The sequence below is a fragment of the Mustela lutreola genome, chromosome 14 (genome assembly GCF_030435805.1).
Source record: "Mustela lutreola isolate mMusLut2 chromosome 14, mMusLut2.pri, whole genome shotgun sequence".
NCBI lineage: Eukaryota > Metazoa > Chordata > Mammalia > Carnivora > Mustelidae > Mustela > Mustela lutreola.
The window spans coordinates 2,123,396-2,142,778 of NC_081303.1; the positions used below are offsets into that span (position 1 = coordinate 2,123,396).

The window sequence follows — 19,383 nt, forward strand, 5'->3', positions numbered from 1 at the left end:
AAGACTTGTAAGTTTTACTATTAGATGATGGGGTGTGGACTTGTTCTTATTTTGAGGGGGTTCTCTGCCTCCTGGATTTTGATGCTTGTTCCCTTTGCCATATTAGGGAAATTCTCTACTATAATTCCCTCCAGGATACCTTCTTCCCCCCTCACTTTCTTCTTCTGGAATCCCAATTCTGATCTTGTTTCCTCTTATGGTATCACTTATCTCTCGAATTCTCCCCTCATGGTCCAGTAGTTGTTTACCTCTCTTTTGCTCAGCTTCTTTATTCTCCATCATTTCGTCTTCTATATCACTAATTCTCTTCTGCCTCATTTATCCCAGCAGTAAGAGCCTCCATTTTTTATTGTACCTCATTAATAGCTTTTTTGATTTCAGCTTGGTTCTATTTTAGTTGTTTTATTTTTCCAGAAAGGGCTTTCATTTCTCCAGAAAGGGTTTCTCTAATATCTTCTGTGACTTTTTCATGCCCAGCTAGAACCTTGATAATCGTCATTCTGAACTCTAGATCTGCAGTATTACCAATGTCCATATGGATTAGGTCCCTAGCCTTCGGTACTGCCTCTTATTCTTTTTTTTTAATGGTGACTTTTTCCGCCTTGTCATTTTATCCAGATATGAGTATTTGAGCAAGAGTATAAAATATTAAAAGTGTGGCAAAGACCCCAGAAAAGATGTGCATTAACCTAATCAGAAGAGACCCCAAATCATGGGGAGAAGAAAGGGAGTAAAAAGTTTAAAAATATTTTTAAAATATTTGTTACATATATATATTAGACTGGTGAATAGAACAGAGCCACTGACTTAATTTGGGGTATATTTTGGTACCTTAGAAGAAACTATCTCCCAAAATTTTAAAGAAAGAAAGACTTACATATGTATATACACAAAAATAAGGGTAAACGTGATGAAGGGATGGAATATGACTGCAAAGATGAAAATTTCAAAATACTCTGAAAAGAGTTGATAAGTTGGTTGGGAAAAGAAAGTGGAGAGAATTTGCTCAGGCTGGAGACTAAAACAAAGCCCTGTGCTAATTTAGAGTATATTTTGATCTATTAGAAGTTGTATCCCAGAATTCTTTAGAATTCTTTAGAATTACAAAAAATAAAGTTAAATACAATGAAGGATAAAATAGGACTGTAATAATGAAGGTTTTAAAAGATTTTTTTTAGAAAGGTATTGTTAAGATAAACTAGTTAAAAATCTTTAAAAGAGGAAAAAGGAAAAATTTAAAATTAGAATAAGAAAAAAATAAAATTAAAAAATTTAATTAACTTTGCAAGATTAAAGAATCATGGGGAGAAAGCCATGAATTTCATGCTTTGCTTTCCCCTGTTATGAATCCCGCTGTTCTCCTTGATCAGTGAGCTTGGTTTGGGCTGCTTGTTCTTGCTGATCCTCTGCAGGAAGGGCCTTTGCCGTGATTCTCAAGTGTCTTCACCTGAGGCGGAACCGCACCGCCCTTGCCAGGGGCCGGGCTAAGCAATCCCGACTGCCCAGGGTCGCACTCGGGGCTTTTGTTCTCTGAGCGCTTTCCCTACTGCTTTGGAGAACGGGAATGAAGATGGCGGCTGCCCAGTCTCCAGCTGGAGGAGCCCAGAGCTCGGGGTCCTGCTCCTCCGTGCGCCCTCGGAGAAAAGCCATTAATCCCTCCCATGTCCCTGGTCGCCGACCGCGCTCCAAGCTTCCCCAGCCTGTGACTGAGCATTTCTGTCTCTGACACATGGCCCCATTTGGTGTCCAAACCCAGCAGATTCCTGCCACTCTGCTCTTGCGGTGGGTCTCCCTGGGTCTGCCACTTGTGGGGTCCCTGCCCAAAGAGAAGTGGTATGACTGTGCCTCAGATCAGAGTTTAAGGTAACCCCGAGCTGAGAGCTCAGTCCTTGGCTCCGTCTCTGCAGCCGGCTTCCCCGCTCTAATACCTGTGAGCTCTGCTACACTCAGACACCCCCGATCCTTCTGTGACCCCGTGGGACCCGAGGCCATGCTGTCCCCGCTAGGGCTTCACCCCCGCTTAGCCTCTGGAGCAACATCCCTCAGTGGAGCAGACTTCTAAACGTTCAGATTTTGTGCTCTGTTGCTCTGCCGCTTGCCGGGAGCCGGCCCTTCCCCCTGCGGTTTATGTTCCTGTGGCTTCGGATTCTCTTCTCTGCATGTCCTTTCAGAAAGTGGTCAACTTTCTGTTTCTAGAATTGCTGCTGTTCTTCTCTTCGATCTCCTGTTGGGTTTGTAGGTGTTCCCAATGATTTGATAACTGTGTAGCTCAACTCCTGTGACCTGATGTCTTCTCAGCATGCTACACCTATGCCATCTTGACTCTAACATACAGTTTTTAACCACCAATGATTTAGGTGTTTTTTTTTGGGGGGGGGAGGGAAAGATTTTATTTATTTATTTGACAGAGAGATCACAAGTAGGCAGAGAGACCGACAGAGAGAGATGAGGAGAAGCAGGCTCCCCACTGAGCAGAGAGCCCAATGCGGGACTCGATCCCAGGCCTCTGGGATCATGACCTGAGCTGAAGGCAGAGACTTAACCCACTGAGCCACCCAGGTGCCCTGATTTAGTTTTTTATAAAGATAGGGAAATTTGTTTGTAAGGCAGTTACTATAAATTTAATTTCCACCGTAATTGCTACCTTTGTTCATATAATGCTTATAGAAGTTGCTATTTAGAAAGTGAACATACCCTTTTCTACATAAATATATAGCTAGTAAATTTTTACTATATATAGTAAAAATACATGAATATATTATAACTATATATGTGTAATTTTTTAAAGATTTATTTATTTATTTGAGAGAGAGTGCACATGTTCAGAGAGGGAGAGGGAGAAGCAGGCTCCTTGCCAAGCAGAGAGCTTGACATGGTGCTTGATTCCAGGAACCAGAGATCATTACCCAAGCCGAAGGCAGATGCTTAATTAACTGAGCTAACCAAGCACCCCTACATACTTCCTGCTTTAAATTAATCAGTATATCAAGATGGAATTATAAATTGTATACTTGCCTTTTGAAAATGTCAAAGTAAAAGCTCTAGATTTAATCAGTATGCTTAGTAATGAACTAAAACTAATCCTTCAACCAAACTAATCCTTTCAGTCCTTTGGTTGAAGGATTGCAAAGGAAAATTCCACAGTTTTCCCTTGAATGAGAAAGAAAAATTGAAAGCAGGCAAACATGGTAAGTGTGTGTCACTGGCCATTTATTTAATACGCATTTCCAGAGATCTTATTCTGTGTAAGCCATGTTTTCTGTCCTCAACAATTTACAGTCTAGGCTGGGAGAAAAACAAACAGGTACTTAGAGAATGGTGTGATCTTTGAAGAACTTGATGTTGGCTAATGGGAGTAAAGTTAGGAACCCAATCATGGAGTCAGGGAAGATTTCTTGTGATACAACACCTAAGCCTAAGATTTCTTATTGAGTATATTACATGGTCAGCGTAGATTCATTTTTTTTTTTTTTTTTTTTTTTTTTTTTTTTTTTTTTTAAAGATTTATTTATTTATTTGACAGACAGAGATCGCAAGTAGGCAGAGAGGCAGGCAGAGAGAGAGAGAGGAGGAAGCAGGCTCCCTGCTGAGCCGAGAGCCCGATGCGGGGCTCGATCCCAGGACCCTGGGATCATGACCCGAGCCGAAAGCAGAGGCTTTAACCCACTGAGCCACCCAGGCGCCCCAGCGTAGATTCATTTTTAATGTCCATAATTTTAAGCTTCTATAACTTTATAAGAAAATTTATGTTTATTATTATCACAGAAAGTGAATTTTCATCTAACCAATTTCTGGTGAGGAAATTTAACTATTTCAAATATTGTCAATAAAAATAAAAAAGGGTCATATTTGATTAATGGACCATCCAGTGCTGTTTTGATTGGTTTACTTAAGGTTTTGCTATATTGGAAAGAAATCAAGCATAGTTAACATTAAAGTTACTTCATATGAAATTATTCTCAGAATTAAAGACAGTAAGGTATCTATTTGACTTAATTTTATGGTACTAATTTAAGCTTTTTGGATTATAGTGTGTATTAACACCTTGGAGTGACAAAACAACCCACATTTATTGAGTTAAGTTGCCCAGTGTCAGACACTTTAAAACTCAAACTGTAGTATAAGCCACACATTGCAATCTTAGAGAGAGCTTTAATAGCTTTCCCAAGGTATGTAGTAGTTGTAGTGGGGCTGGGGTTTCAGTGCAGGCAGGATGACTCCATAGTCTCTATCTCCCCTGCATACACTGAGCCACTGTTTTACTAGTTTATAAATCTGATACCTACTCACAAAACCCTCACACATTACAGTAAGATTTAATATGCAAAGTGAAATCCTACTTTTATCTTTATAGTGAGATCCACAGGGAAAGTTTTGACTTATTTTTGTGGGGTTAGGGAGCAAATACTAACACAACACACAGTTTTAAATAATTCTAGGATTATATACATATTGTTTTACAGCTTGATTTTTTAATGAATTATCTTAGGGCTTTCTGTGTCTAGGAAGATATATCTACCCAATTCTTTATAATAGCTCTATGCAATTACAGTTTATGAAAATACCTTGAATTTTTTGACAGATACTTCATTCATTTCAGTTTTCACTATATAAAAATGTTGCATTACATTTCTGTGCTGTCTAGTGTTTCTGTAGGATATATTTCCAGAAGTGGGACTGCTACTGGATCAAGGGAGTTCAACACTTTAGCTTTTAATAATAATGCAATGAGTGTATTATCTGATGCTCCTAGGAATGGTAAAACAAAGTGCCTGTTACTTCACTTCTTTAGCAACTTTGGGATACTATCAGCTTTTTTCATATTTGCTAATCAAATAGCCTACCCCCCTTTTCCTCAAAAGATATATAATTAGGTTATAATTTGAATTTTTTCAGTATTAGTTTATTGACAGTTTATATTTGTGAACTGTCTTCTCATATCTTTTTCCTGTTTGCTTTCATATCTCATTCTTGTATTGATTTGAGACTTTTTTCTTTTGACACTTCATTTCCATATAGCTAAGAGCAATAAGGTATTTAAATTTCTTTCACTTTCAGATCAACCAGGAATGATCACCTACCTCTTTTGCTTTATAACTTAAGATTTCTTTTAAGTAGAGCTTAATTGTTTTTTTAAAGATTTTATTTATTTATTTGACAGAGAGAGATCACAAGTAGGCAGAGAGAGGAGGAAGCAGGCTCCCTGCTGAGCAGAGAGCCTGATGCAGGACTCGATCCCAGGACCCTGAGATCATGACCTGAGCTGAAGGCAGCAGCTTAACCCATTGAGCCACCCAGGCACCCTAGAGCTTAATTTTTTGAAATATCTGTCATTTGGTGTTTGTGTTGCTTCTAACAGTTCAGAGAAGAGTTAGGTTTGCTTGGAAAATGTTTATACTCTGTTTATTAACAGATCTTCTTAGAAAATATTGTCTCATAAGTTTAGCTGATTTCATATTCTTTTCTTGTTATGGTTTCTTTTTTCCTTTTTTTGGAACAGGATAATGCTGACTATAAATTATTTCAGAAAACACTCAAATTGTGTCGTTTCTTTGCGAACTCTCTTTTGCACTATACTAAGGTAAGGCTTATTTTTTTATAATGTGTAAATGTGAAATCCACAATAAATTCTGAATTGTCCTGCTTTTGTCATTACCACCAAAAACAATATTTTGAAGTTATTTTGTCAAGAATATATTTTATGTTTCTTTTTTAAATATTAAATGTTGAACATCTGTTACATCGGTAAGTATAAATATAAATAAAATTACTTATATAAGCACAAGTCAGTTTTCAGAAGGTAATTCAGTTTGGCTTTGAATACTGTTTATAAATTCTACCGTAGTTTAAATTTTTAAATTGTTGACATGTTCAAAGGTTTAAAACTGTATACTGATTTTAAGAACACTTGCATATTGGGGAGTCATTAGGATAGCAGTGATAGTTGAAGATACATGAATAGAGTAGGTAAGTTATCAAGACAGATTATTTGGAGAGAAGAGCAGAGAATGCTTAGAGCAGCCAGTCAAAGAAATATCATTAGTAATGCATATTGATGATTAAGAAAAAATACTCTGTCCCTGTTGAATTTGTCTTTAACTTGTCTTCCTTGCTGTGGAGGAGGAGATAAAGATCTCCAGTGACTCTCTTACGATCAGGGTTCTGTGGCAGGCACGCTGACTTCTGACACGTCGCCGGCCTTTCCGTGTGCTCCCGAGCTGGACCTGCTGGGCGGCTGCCGCTTTGTAGTCGGCTGCTCGGACCCTGGCCCCTGCTTAGCGGGGTGGGTACATCAGTGGCAGGGCCCGTAGAGAGGGTGCTGGCACCAATGGCACTTAATGGGTACTTGCCCATCTGATACTTGTTTGGTATGTAGGAGGCAAAATTGTGCCGAATTATGCCATTTTAAATCAGTCCTTTTCTATCAAAAGAATCTTTAATTTTAAAAAGTTAATGAGAGCTTTTTTCTACATCCTATAATACAGTAAGAACTGTTTGTTTTACTCCTAAGAGGTAGCCTCGCTGTAGTGGAGCAATCACAGCTGTACTTGGATCCTAGCCTTGTTTTTGTTTTGTGACTTGATCAAGTTACTTGATACATTAGCTTTCTTTTCTGTCAAATGGGGTAATAATGTCATAAGATTTTTGAGAGGGCTAAAGTGAAATAAAGTGATACTCAAGTCACTTGCTGCATGTCTGCCGAGCACTTAGTAGGTGTTCAGTAGGTGAGAGCTGCTGACTGTGGTCATAGTGATAGTTCTGGTGGTAAATGAGACGCTTAGCCTTATTCTCCTTTTTATTCTCCTGCAAGAACCTTTTTGTGTTTTTTTTTTAATGTGGCACCTCCAGGATTTTATTTTATTTTGCATGTCTTTGTGAGAAGATAGATATGCATTAGAAAAGCACGGTGCATACAAAGAATGAATAGAGTTGTTTTATTTTAGGAATTCCTTCCTTTACTTTCTGATTCTTGCTGTACACTGCACCAGCTTTATCTTCAGATACACAGGTAAGAAGAACGCCACGTCATGGTTAAAACGGTTCAATTAGCAATGATCGCGCCTCGGATAAACCTCATTGGCTAGGATACTGCCACTGCGCAAAGCTGTCATGGTTAAAACGTAATGTGACATTTGAACCATGCAAACTTTAAGTGTATGCCATTTAACATAAAACACCTGAGTAGTTTTTTACTGTTTTAGTAAATTTTTATCTGCTTGCTTAAAATAATTGGGAGATGGAAGCTTTTAAAGAGTAGCTTCCATGTGAGTTTTACTTACCTTTGTATTCTTAACTAGTACCTAATGCCTGCGGGATGAACTACCGGTGTGGTGATAAATACCAGAGGCCGGGATAAGAAGGTTCTATGTATGTAGATATATTGCTTTTTTATCTTTTAACTTTTTATTTTACTTCTGTGAGATTTAAGTCTAGTAGTAATTAACTCCATCTCAGAAAAAAATGTAAATTATAGAAAAGTATCATAATTTAGATAGGAGCTAGTAATATGTGAGATTGACAATTACCTCCAAGGAGCCCTCAGTTGACACTAAAATACTTGGTCATCTCATTTGTTCAGCAGTCCTCTCTAGTCGCCTAGACAGCTTTTTCCATACTTCTCCCTCCTTAAACTTCCCACATCTCTCACACCTTCTCCCTGTCCCCCATTGTCAGTTCATGTCGTCACTGTGTATGTCACTAAGATGGAAGCATGACTTCCTCCGCACGTTGACTGCTCTCCCTGTGTCTCGGCCCATGTGCTCCCCGTTCCCGGGAACGGGCTGTGCGCCTGCCTGAGGCCAGCCCCTCCAAGGGTGCATTGGTTCATCCGCACTGACAAGCTCAGGGACCTCACTCGAGCAATCGTTCCCTTTCCCTCTTGCATCACCAGTCTAACCCCCCAGCTGGGTCGTTCTTGTCAGCGTAGCAGCGTGCTGTGATCTCTAGGAACGCCGACCATAATCTCACGATTCCATATCCTCCTCCAAACACCTTCCCGTTCTTTGCTTCTGTTTACAACAGAACTCCTGGGATTTGTCTGTCTGTACTACTGTCTGTACTTTTTTTTTCTTGAGACCATTCTAGTTAGGCTTTCCATTTCTCCACATGACCAAAACCCCTCTTGTCAAGTTCCCCAGCGACATCCACACTGCTGCATCCCGTGGTCAGTTTTCAGCCTCGTGTTATGTACCTGTCTGAGCACTTGACCCTTCCTCTCGAACTCTTTCTTCCGTTGGCCTCTAGGAGACCGCTCTGTCTTCTTCTGAACTCATTGGCTGCTTCTCCTTAGCAGGTTCCTTGTCTCCCTCACTGAAGTCGGGAGTGCCTCAGTGACTAGTTCTCAGGCCTCATTGATCTCTTACTGGTCATTTCGTCTCACAGTGTTAAATTCATCTCCCCTTTTAATGTCTAACTCTGCCAGTCACGGTGTCTGAACTCAAGTTCACCCAGACGGAACTCTTGATTCCCAGCCATTCCATCTCTCCCGCCAACAGAACCTGCTTCCCGGTAGCATCCTCTTCTCAGTTTGAATGACAACTCTGACATGGCCTGGGTAGCCCAGTTGGTAAAACATCTGACTCTTGGTTTTGGCTCGGGTCATGATCTCAGGATTGTGAGGCTGAGCCCCATATTAGGCTCCGTGCTCAGGGGAGAGTCTGCTTGAGATTCTCTCTCCCTTTCACTGCCCCCCGCCGCACCCCAATAAGTAAATGGCAGCTCTAGTCTTCAAATTGAGCAGGCCTAAAAAACCTTGCTGTCATATCTGACATTTTCCCTTGTTCTCGTATCCACACGTCATCCATTAGCCTGTCGTCAGTATCATACCCTTTAACTGTGTGTTCGCTGTGTATGCGCACCCCAGCGCGGCCACTCACCACCAGAACTCGCATCCGATGCTGTCCACTACTGGGTTCTTGCCTGGGCTTCCACAGAGATCCTGCCCACTCTCTGCCTTCCCCCTTGCCTTCCTCTATTCTGTTGGCCATCTGGTACCCAGAGTGAGTGGGAAGACATCAATGAGATCATGGAACTTCTCTGTACAAACCCACCAATGATCTAGTATACAAACAATTCAGTGGGATTTTCTGTCCACATTAACCTTCTTTATTTATTTATTTATTTTTTTAAGATTTTATTTATTTATCAGAGAGAGAGAGGGGGAGAGAGTGAGCACAGGCAGACAGAATGGCAGGCAGAGGCAGAGGGAGAAGCAGGCTCCCCGCCGAGCAAGGAGCCTGATGTGGGACTTGATCCCAGGACGCTGGGATCATGACCTGAGCCCAAGGCAGCTGCTTAACCAACTGAGCCACCCAGGCGTCCCCACATTAACCTTCTTTAACTTTTTTCTCCATGGCACTTACTAACATCTGTCATATTATGGACTTACTTGCTTATTTATTTGCTAACTGCCCCCCTTCATTAGCATGTGAACTTCATAAAGGCAGTGACCTTGTGCATTCTGTGCACTACTTTGTTTCCTGCTCCTGGAACAGAGCATGGCACTAGAGAGGAATTTCTCAGGTATCCTCAAGTTAAAAATCCTCAAAATAAAATGGCAAAAAGTAACAAATACATCAAAATACAGGTTTTTATTTTACTTCACATAGGTTTGACTAAAGTTTCATCTTCCTCCAGGACTAGTAAACAGTTTAATCCTTGCAAAGCATTACAAGCAATGTTTGTGAGCATTAATTCATAGCAAATGGAGCATCCTGCTTTATTTTAAAACAACTTTTAACAGAAGCGACTGAGCCAGAATTTATTAGAAATATCTTTCTATATATAGTATTTTTATTGGTTACTTGGTAGTCATAGGTACATAGTCTTTTTTTATTTTTTTTAAAGATGTATTCATTTTTATTGTAGAGCGAGAGAAAGCAGGTAGAGGGGCAGAGGGAGAGGGAGAGAGAAAAAAATCTCTGGCGGACCCTCTGCTGAATGTGGAGCCCAACACAGGGCTTGATTGCAGGACCATGAGATCATGACCTTCAGCCCAAATCGAGAGTCAGACACTTAACCAACTGAACCACCCAGGCGCCCCTTCACGGTCCTTTTGTAAGGACACTGCTGTCAAAATGGTGTTAAAATGCATCAAAACAATACCAAAGATTTGTCTAAAATTATAAACTTCTAATTTTGTGGAATTATAGTCATGTATTTAGTTTGGGGGTCTTTATATAATTGTGGTATCAATTTAGTACTTTGAATTTTGTTTTATAAAATACATGCTGTGTGTATTCTTTATATATTTTCAGTGCTGGAAGAAGGTCAGTTTAGAGTACTTATGTCTACCTAAATTAGAAGATACCTGTTAATGGACGTATTTTTTCCCTCCCCTTTCCAGCAAATTTCCTCCAAGCCTATACGCTGCCAGGATCTCTAAAGCACAGCAGGAGGAAATAGCAGGCACTTTCCTAGTTACACTGGACCCACTCATCAGTCAGCTTCTCACATTCCAACCTTTCATGCAAGTGGTTTTAGACAGTAAATTAGGTAAGCTTCAAGACTGTTTTGATTTTAAATCATCTAATAATTACAACTTGTTAGAGACAAGGTTATTTCCCTTACGTAATCATTCTTTTTAAAATTTCTTCTGCTTTTCTTTAAATGAAATTCCAAAAAGCAGTTACGCCTCTGACTTCTTTACGCATCACAGTCAGATTTCTGTTGAAAATATGTAGAGCATATTTTTACCAATTTGTTGTGACTTACTGAGTATGTTTTTGTTACCTGCAAGAGCTGCCATGTGACCTACAGCTCCCACAGTGTCTCCTGCTGGTTGTCATCATGGATAAGCTGCCGGCCCAGCCCGACCACGTGCAGGCGCTGTGGTGCACAGAGAGCCAGCTCTCGGACGCTGCGGCCAGGTAGCAGACGCGGCGGTTTACATCCGGTCGCCTTACAGTCCTTTGGACTGATCTTGACATTGAAGTTTCTGGTTACATCAGATATTCTAGTTAGTAATTCCTGTGTAGGCCTCATATATTGCTACTTTATAAATATAAACATATAAATCTATAAGATGCTAAAAATATATCCGTTTTGTTTAGTGTTTTAGAAGCTTTTGTGTAGACTTAGTGTTATAAATGTTGAGTGTAATAGGGTAGATGTATTTGCTAACATTCCAAGATGAGCTCTGATAAACACAGTGTTGGATTCCGCAAGTTCTCTCCCGGGAAGTATCACTCCTCGTATTCATCTCCCTCGCCGCTGCCAGGCTGTAGCAACTCGCTGTACGCGTGACTGCTGGGCCCTGGCGTTCACCCTTTCCTTGTGCCCCTGTGTGCGGTAGCAAGTCGCCTCGTGGAGCTCGGCTGTGAGCTCCCGCCCCTCCCTGCACAGACACGCGAGCCCGATGCCGTCCGGTCCAGCTCTGCCTCCACATCTGTCCGTCTGCCGCTGCAGTCCAGCATCGCTCCGCGTCCTGTCACTGGCACACTCGTTCTCTGCACATGCCGCGCTCTGGGCACACTGCTGTTCACACCCGTCTCTCCTCGTGCTTTGTCGTCTTCGCCTCTTTATTTCTGCCTGTTTCTGATTTGTTGTTTAAATCCTCTATGAAGATTTCGTAAAACTATTTTAATCTTAAAGTGGCCCCTCTGTCTGACTTACACCTCTTTTCTATATGATAGCTAATATCTATTTAAATTTCAGGTTCCTTGATGAATTTTGTCTTTGTGTAGTTCAGTACTATGATAAACATTTGGTAAATGATAAAAAGCAAAAATACAGGAAAAAATTTTTCTCCTTTAAAGAATTTCTCTAACAGTGACTATATTTTTATTTTTATGGTTATACGTTCACACATACTGGAAACTGTCATTGATCCATACTTCTTGAGACATTTTGCTTTGGGAAAATACCCCTCCATATGCCATATTATTATCGTACCTGCTAAATGTTAAATGTGAGGAGTGTTGGGTGCAGTGTTCTCCGTTTCCCTGCAGGGTATCTCTGTTCAGAGCTGTTTTCTGCAGTTTTGAGCAGTGTGCCGGTGAGCTCTCTCTGCCTGTTCATCTGCGAGGAGTACAGAGTAAAGGGCAAGTGGAAGTCGCCGTCACCCTGTACCAGCACGTTTGTGTTCATCTCTGTGCATTTATCACTTCCTTTCCTCCCTCCTTGTTCCCCGAACTGGTGAGTTCGTCACCTGCCGGGCCGCGCTCAGGCCGTCCCTCTGCTTTTCACCGAAATGTCTGGTTTCCATACGGAGGAAAGGAGTAGTTAATGTGTATTCTTTTCGAATGTTCTCTCAATTTGTACCTTTTACCCTTTGATTCAGTTATGTCTTAGGAAATGGTAATCCTAGAGTCCTGTAGTCCTCAGATACAATGGCTAGCTGAAACATTTGAGAAAGCATTTTGGGTGGCAAGATCTAGAAAGAGTGAAAAGTGTTGAGATTTTACCTGATTCAGTTTCATGTCTATCTCCTATAGATCTTAGGCATAATGTTGATTTTCTTTAATGGGATTAAAGTAGAAAATAAGTTGATAAAATTGTAGGGAAAGAATTCTTAAAATTTACATAAGGATCAATATCATTTGAGATCTTTTACAGTGGTTAAGATTTTTTGGATCCTAATGACTGAGTATCACATTTAAAATCACTTTTGACTCTTCATAACCCAATGCTTACTATATAGCAGGTGCTCATTAAATGCAGAAGGAATGGTGTTATGGATTCTTTCAGATACTAGAAAGTTGAGCCTTCTCACCGAGGTTCTTTTGTTACTTGGATTGTGATGGTGTTTTATTGTTTTGAGAAATGTATTGTAATAATGTATCATGAACTTTGTTTTTCATTAGGATGTTGCTCTGTTGAATGCTGTGCTCAGTGCTAATATGATCACGTCTCTGTTAGCTATGGATGTGTGGTGCTTCCTTTCCCGGTACAATGTGCTTTTTTGGTTTTTGGATTGATTTATAGTAGTAATTGACAGTAAATGATGTTTTATACTTGGAAGTTTATAGAAAAATTTTGTCTCGATAATCCCTTAGTAGCTCCTCAAAATGGTTTGATTTCGTATCATAGTATTAAATCACGAACCAGGCTCCCTCTTTCCTTCTATGGTTGAAGTCAATAAGTAACTGTTGCTTAGGTGGTTTTGTCTATTGTGGTGTTCCTTGGCCATGGAGAAATTGCAGCTTAGAATATTTATTTGCTTTTTGGAAGTTCATCTCCTTGGTTTTCTGAATACTTGTAAAAATTATTTTGGAAAGATAATCTTCTCTTGTATCACAGATACGGGACTGCTGAACTCTGTGCGCACCATGTCACCATAGTGGCTCAGCTGGTGAGTAGAATTACAAGGTCTAAAATAATCCCTTTATAGGCAGTTCATTTAGGGATATGATAATCTTGAAGAATGTGACTATCAAAAGGACGGATAGTATGATAGCTAAATTTTTTTGACAGTTTCTTTCCTGTCCCTTAATGTTGATGCTGTTGAGAAAGATGTGCCAGAAACTGTCAAACTAGGGAAATTGTTTCATACTGTCAAAATCTTACAGAGTTCTCTTAATTGTTTTGGAAAAGAGATACTAGGTTAATGAAGAGTAAATTTTAAATTGAACACAAAGTGGAAAATAAGAAAAGAGTTAGTTTGTAATGTAATGTGGATTACTGTTTTTTTTTTTTCCTTAAAGTGACTTAGACAAGCTGCCTCTTAATTTTGTTGTCTCTCAGGATGATTTGAGAGGGACTAAATGTGACAGTGATTGATGCCTTTGGGGAAAGAAGTCATGCTTTGTAAATAGCTACAAAGAGAAAATGATTTAGTGATGATTTATTTTAATTTTTTCAATGTTGACCTTTGCTTTTAAATTCTGAGATGCTTGATATATTCCATATGATATGGACATGTTTTTGTTTTTTTTGTCCCTGGCCCAGATCTCATCTTTCGTTTCTTAGTAGCTATTATGTCATACATTTCTTAGTTTGTCGTTTAAAGATGTTGTAGACTAAATCCAGGGACGTGTGTAATAACCTCACAGCTGGAGCATATGTCTCCATGGCTAATCGTCTGGACAATGTCCCCACTTCTAAGCCCTTAACATGTCTTGTACAAGACCGATCCAAGTAATTTTTATGTTAGATTATCTTCTTCAAATAAAATACATTTGTTTAATTAAGTAAAAGCTCTCCTAGTGTATTATGATAGGAATCGATCTCTACAATATTGAGCTTATAAAATCTTTTAATGGAGCTAATATCTAGAGTTATATTCACTTCTGCACTACTGTGCTTAGATCTTAAAAAAAAATTCCATGAGTTGTCTTTGAGTAAGAAGATTAACATATCAAGTTATCATCCAAATGGTAATCTGAAATAAAAATTCCTGAGGGTTGTTTTTAAATACAATGTCAAAATTCCTTTCTCATTATAAAAGTAATCTAGGTTAATGGAAGAAAAACAAAGAAAAGCTCTAAATTAAAAATCTAAATAACTTATAATCTTCTGTCTCAGAAACTGTTCACTAAGTGCTATTTATTTTAGCATATAAAAGCTTGTAAAAGCCATGATTTTAATTCAGTCTCTCCTCTTCTGTCTTTTCCCAGATAAAGTCCTGCCCTGGAGAATGCTACCAGCTCACCAACCTGTCCATACTGTTGAGGCGACTCTTCTTCTTCATGGCCCCACCCCAGCAGGCAAGGACCGCATCTTAGTCATTGTCCTTGAGCATCTGCTGAGAAAAGGATTCAGACTCTTTGAAGGCTTCCCGCTGCCCCATTTATTCCACATTTAAATGTTGATATGACCGGAGCATCAGCTTTTGACCTATTGATTGCTTTGCTTATTGCTTTTAGATGTGTTTAGATTTAGATGTTAAAGAAAAACCAGAGCCGTACAGTGATAAAAGTGGGTTTTGCCCTGGGATTCTTGATGTAGGGGAAAGAGGCCTCAGTGTAAAACTGGGCTCAAGCCTGAATATAGCGTAGCCTATTAGGGACTACAGTGAAGGAGCAACGTGTAGGTCGATGAGTGCAGATTACTAAGAGGAAAAATGTCAGGGCTACGGAGGTAGTTCTTGCTAAACTGGCAGGTCAGATTCTTGCTGGACACACACCGAGGCTGGGGGGTGTTTTCCAGATTGACTCAGCAGGATTCTTGCTAAAACTGGATGATGCTGGCCGTCAGTCGTGGTATGATTGTTGTTAAATTCCTGTATGATTCTGACGTGGACACAAGCTTGAGAACCACTAGGTTAGTGAAGGGGGTTTGAATCCTGTGGTTTGAATCTGGTCTTACTGTGACCTTGGTCACCTTACTGTGACCTCAGGGAAGTTTCCTAACTTGGTTCCCTGCCTACAGAGTGACAGGTGTTAACAATTTGAAAACTTTTGTTAGGACTTAGAGGTCATATATACAAAATATGTAGCATAGTGCCATGCTTAGAAGGATGCTCAGTAAATACTGGGAGTGCTTGCTGTTAGTTTTCTTTCTTTATTTATTTGAGAGCAAGTGTGCAGAGGGTGAGAAAGAATCTCAGGCAGGCGCCACGCCCAGCACAGAGCCCGACATGGGGCTTAATCTCGCAACCCTGCGATCTGTCCCGAGCTGAAATCGAGAGTTGGTTGAGGAACTGAGCCACCCAGGTGCCCCGGGAGTTACTTGTGAATAGAGAATTTGCCTCAGGTCCGCGTCGGCCTTTCTGCCCGAGAGAGGCTGGTCGGGCTCCAGAGAAGCCATGCCGGCCTCCCAGCGCCTTCCTTGCAGGTTGTTCTGAGGCTTGAAAGCACACTAGACCCACCTACTGGCCCCCCGGAAAATATGTAAGCGTTAATGTGCTCCCCTCCCAAACTCCCAAAGAGTTGTCTGCTGCGTATCCCTTCGAATTTTAATACCTTTTATTCTCTTCTCAAACTCTTGCGCCTGGTTCCTGGTGTGCTGTCGCTCACAGAGGGCCTGTTAACTTAGAGGCCCTTCCTAAAGGAGGAGGGTTGAGAGGGAAGGTGTCTTTGGACCTCCGTTTTCTTATTTGTTAAATGAGAATAAAAGTATTCTTTTCCCAGGGTTGTTGTGAATTTTAACGTTTAGAATAATACAACTCAGAATGAATGACCTCTAAGTGAGATCTAGGAACTTTGATATAAACTCCAGTTTCTGTTTAGAGATCTCTTAGATACTCCTCAGTTCGAAGTTTTTCCAGGTAATTGAGGCTATCAGGTTATGTGTGTTACAGATCTTTGAGGGGTCACATTTAATTTTTTCCTTCAGTTATCAAATACTGATTTCCTGGTCTAGTTACAGTGTTAAAATTTAAATGGACATACCTAAATTTGAATTCTTGTCTGAGAGTCCTTGGGTGTTGGTTTATCCTAAACCTGAGAGACTAACCTTCCCTAGGCGGCAGGGCGGAGATGTGGGGAGGCCTGGAACACAAGCTGCTTGAAGGGAGCACCGCACAAGCGTTCGTTCTTCTGCCGGGCTCTGCTCTTTCCCCGGCTCCCTGAAGGGAGGCGAACAGACAACAGTCAGAACTGGGCTGTGTTCTAGGCACTTCGGTTCTTGGACTTCCTGTGTCAGCCTGTAGGGTATGTGGATGATGATCATCTACAGATGAAGAAACAGCAGCTTAGGGCAGTAAAAATGTCTGCAGACTCCCCGTGATGATGGGCGAGGTGGGATCCAAGCCAGACCTCTCTCACTCCGGAAGCTGCACTTCCCACTGCCCCAGTGTCGCCTTCAGGTCCTTTTCCTGCCATTGCTTTGGGGCCTCCTCTGTGTGTGGGTTGTTGGCTCTGCCTCCTTACTCCTTTGAACCACATGAAATCTGCTTTCTTTCTTTACATGCATAAAGCTTGCTCTTTCATTTTTAATAGAGATTTGTGTTTAAAATAAAAAACTTGGAAACCACTGTACTAGATCATGATCCCAGAAAAAACATGTATTCTAGTAGAAGTTATAAATTTATGAACGTGCTCATAGTGAACGGTGGTGGTACGTAATGAGCCCCCGGACGGGCCCAGATCAGGTTGTGTTGGGTGTGCATAGCTTAGAAGATCGTTTCTGGGGAGCTGCAGGCTGGGGATAGGTAGGACCAGGGGAAGCTGTTGGAGATGGAGGCATTTTCGATGCAGGCCGTAGGTTGGGGAAGGTGGAGAGGCTGCTGGGGCAGGAGTGTGGGGAGAGAGCAAGGCCTGCGGCAAAGGAAAGGAAGTAACGGAGCTGGAAATAATTATTCCTTTGCACACAAGATGGTATCTTTTTAAAAAGTGAAATAAAACCCCAGATTTTTGTATCAGTGATGTAGCATTTACATATATGAAAACAGTGAATCCCAGCATAGTGATGTTTTAATTTACAAAAAAGTGCGTGTGGTAATTGGGGGAAATGCCAGTATAAATAGGGAGATTAGAATGTGTTTCTTTTTCAATATGGAGAGAAGTTACTAGATATCCTGTTATTTCTTGAGTGTGTAACTATTGGTAGTATTTCTGTTTATAGAAACAAGCAAAAGTACAGGGTTACCTAAGAGGAAAGGATTTACTATACCTGGTTTAAGTACACTATTAGTTGTGCTACTGTTTTTATGGAAAGTAAAAAGTACAATAATTATTTGCATTTTAAGCCCACTCTTGTATTCTTTCTCTCTTCTCACTTTAAAGGAGAGAAGTTCTAATTCTCTGCGGATTACTCACTTACACTTCACTTGCTGTGGACCCCTGTTGACACTGGTGGCTTTAAATTCTGAAAACTGTGTTGAGACCAGGGTTTTCAAACTCAGAATAGTAAACGGATCCCTCTTTCTACGTAACAAAGTTTGTCAGTGCCTATCCTCTGTTGTCCAGGGCACCATTATTTATAATTTCTATTTTGGGGAAGGAACTAGTTCATTCACTTTCATTGGATTTTATTATAAAGAAAGGTCATGTTCAACTGATGTTTATCAGTTGGCGCAGTTCTCTTGGCTTTGATGAAGCAGTTTCGTTTCATGAATAAAGCAGCGTGTTACAATAGACACGTAGCTCCTCTAGGGTCCATTTTTCTGGCTCTAACAGCTCTAACAGATAGCCACACAATTTCCCCTTGGTTTTGATAGCTAAATATTTTCGGCTAACAAAATTCAAATATAAATATGGTATATAAAACATAGGAAGATTTCTTTGTCAAATTTAATATAGTGGGTTTTTCTTTAAGAATTTGTCACTTATCAAGCAGATTTGGGATACTATAAATTCTTCTACCTAAAAATTACATTTTAATATACTTCCTAGATTATACTTAATTCAGAAATTAAGTGCAATAGTATTTTTGCTGTTTTTCTACTGGAAACTAACATTTAAACTGTTTTTGGTGTTTTTTTTAAACTTTTGTGTTCTGTTTTTTGTTTGTCTGCTGATGCCTCATTTTAACAAAACAGTGCTATTTTTCTGTTAACTTGGCAAAGGCTTTGAATTATTTCAGTGGTAGAATAGATTTGCCAGCCACACTGCTCTGGGCTGATTTGTGAAACCAATTTTGTGTGTTGTCTGAGAGCAGAGCCAGCTAGCCCAGTGGAAAAGCAAACCTATGACTTTGCTTCTTTCTTTAGGTCCTGTGTTCTAGTCAGCTGAGATAACAGCCACCAGGGTTACCAGATCAGCCTTTTGGCCTATTTTGGAAAATTAACTTTGGACTCAGCTGAACAAGGTCACAAGCACAAAAGTTCTTAGGAAGATAATAGCATAAAAATAGCTGGTTGACTAATAATGAAATGCATTATTTTTAACATTTCTCAGTGTCTTCATATCACGTTCCATTTAAACTGTGTTTTTCATTTTGCAAACAAATGCAACAACAGCAAAAATGATGGTATGTGTTCCTCTAGTTACCATGGTCTGGTATTTGTGATATTATTACTCAGTTAAAAACTTCTTAAAAATACAAAACATGGAAGCGAATATTTAGCTTTTTGTGCATCCAGTCATCAGATTGTCTTATGTTACACTTCAATTTGTTTCAGGTGGAGTTTGTCCAGAAATTTTCCCCCAAAGCAGCAGAAAATCTGCCTCTCTGGCAGTGTATTTCCCTCCAGGCATTACCCGCTGAGCTCAGGAAAGGAGCTGTATGTGACGTCACCAGAGTTGGGATTACACGGTGTCGGGAATGGCTCAGCAGCCGTCGGACTTGGGGAGAACTTGAATCTTTGGTAAAACAAGAATTTTAATGGATTTGATTAATTTAGCAGCTATTTACTGAGCACTGCTCAAGGTACCAGTACTAGTACTAGTACAAGGTACTGGTGATGGGCTTTTAATAAGATACGGTCTCTGCCCTCAGGTTGGAAACTAGCAGGATTTTCAGATTTCTGTTTTAAAGGGGTCCAAGAGAAACTTATTATCTTGACTGATGTAAATTATATTGGGGGGCAGGGAGACTAGTTTAAGAAACACTGGACCAAGA

The 19,383-nt window shown here is 40.2% G+C and overlaps 1 protein-coding gene and 1 pseudogene across 5 annotated transcripts in view; one reads left to right on the top strand and one right to left on the bottom strand.

Annotated features, from left to right (window-relative positions):
* Positions 1–19,383, top strand: part of FIRRM (FIGNL1 interacting regulator of recombination and mitosis) — a 54,961-nt gene that overhangs the window by 20,328 nt on the left and 15,250 nt on the right. For 4 of the 5 annotated variants that reach the window (XR_009347485.1, XR_009347484.1, XR_009347486.1 and 1 more), the window contains exons 9-17: positions 5,501–5,581; positions 6,945–7,009; positions 10,346–10,494; positions 10,739–10,868; positions 11,949–12,135; positions 12,804–12,886; positions 13,240–13,291; positions 14,556–14,645; positions 18,944–19,129. Coding sequence is in view for 2 of the 5 variants with exons in the window: in XM_059146316.1 (XP_059002299.1) it covers positions 5,501–5,581; positions 6,945–7,009; positions 10,346–10,494; positions 10,739–10,868; positions 11,949–12,135; positions 12,804–12,886; positions 13,240–13,291; positions 14,556–14,645; positions 18,944–19,129 (1,023 nt within the window). In the remaining 3 variants the exon portion in view is untranslated. Of the gene's footprint in view, positions 1–5,500; positions 5,582–6,944; positions 7,010–7,064; positions 7,369–10,345; positions 10,495–10,738; positions 10,869–11,948; positions 12,136–12,803; positions 12,887–13,239; positions 13,292–14,555; positions 14,646–18,943; positions 19,130–19,383 lie in introns of those variants that run through there. The other variant, XM_059146317.1, reaches the window with a different exon arrangement.
* LOC131815442 (U4 spliceosomal RNA) lies at positions 6,926–7,107 on the bottom strand (annotated as a pseudogene).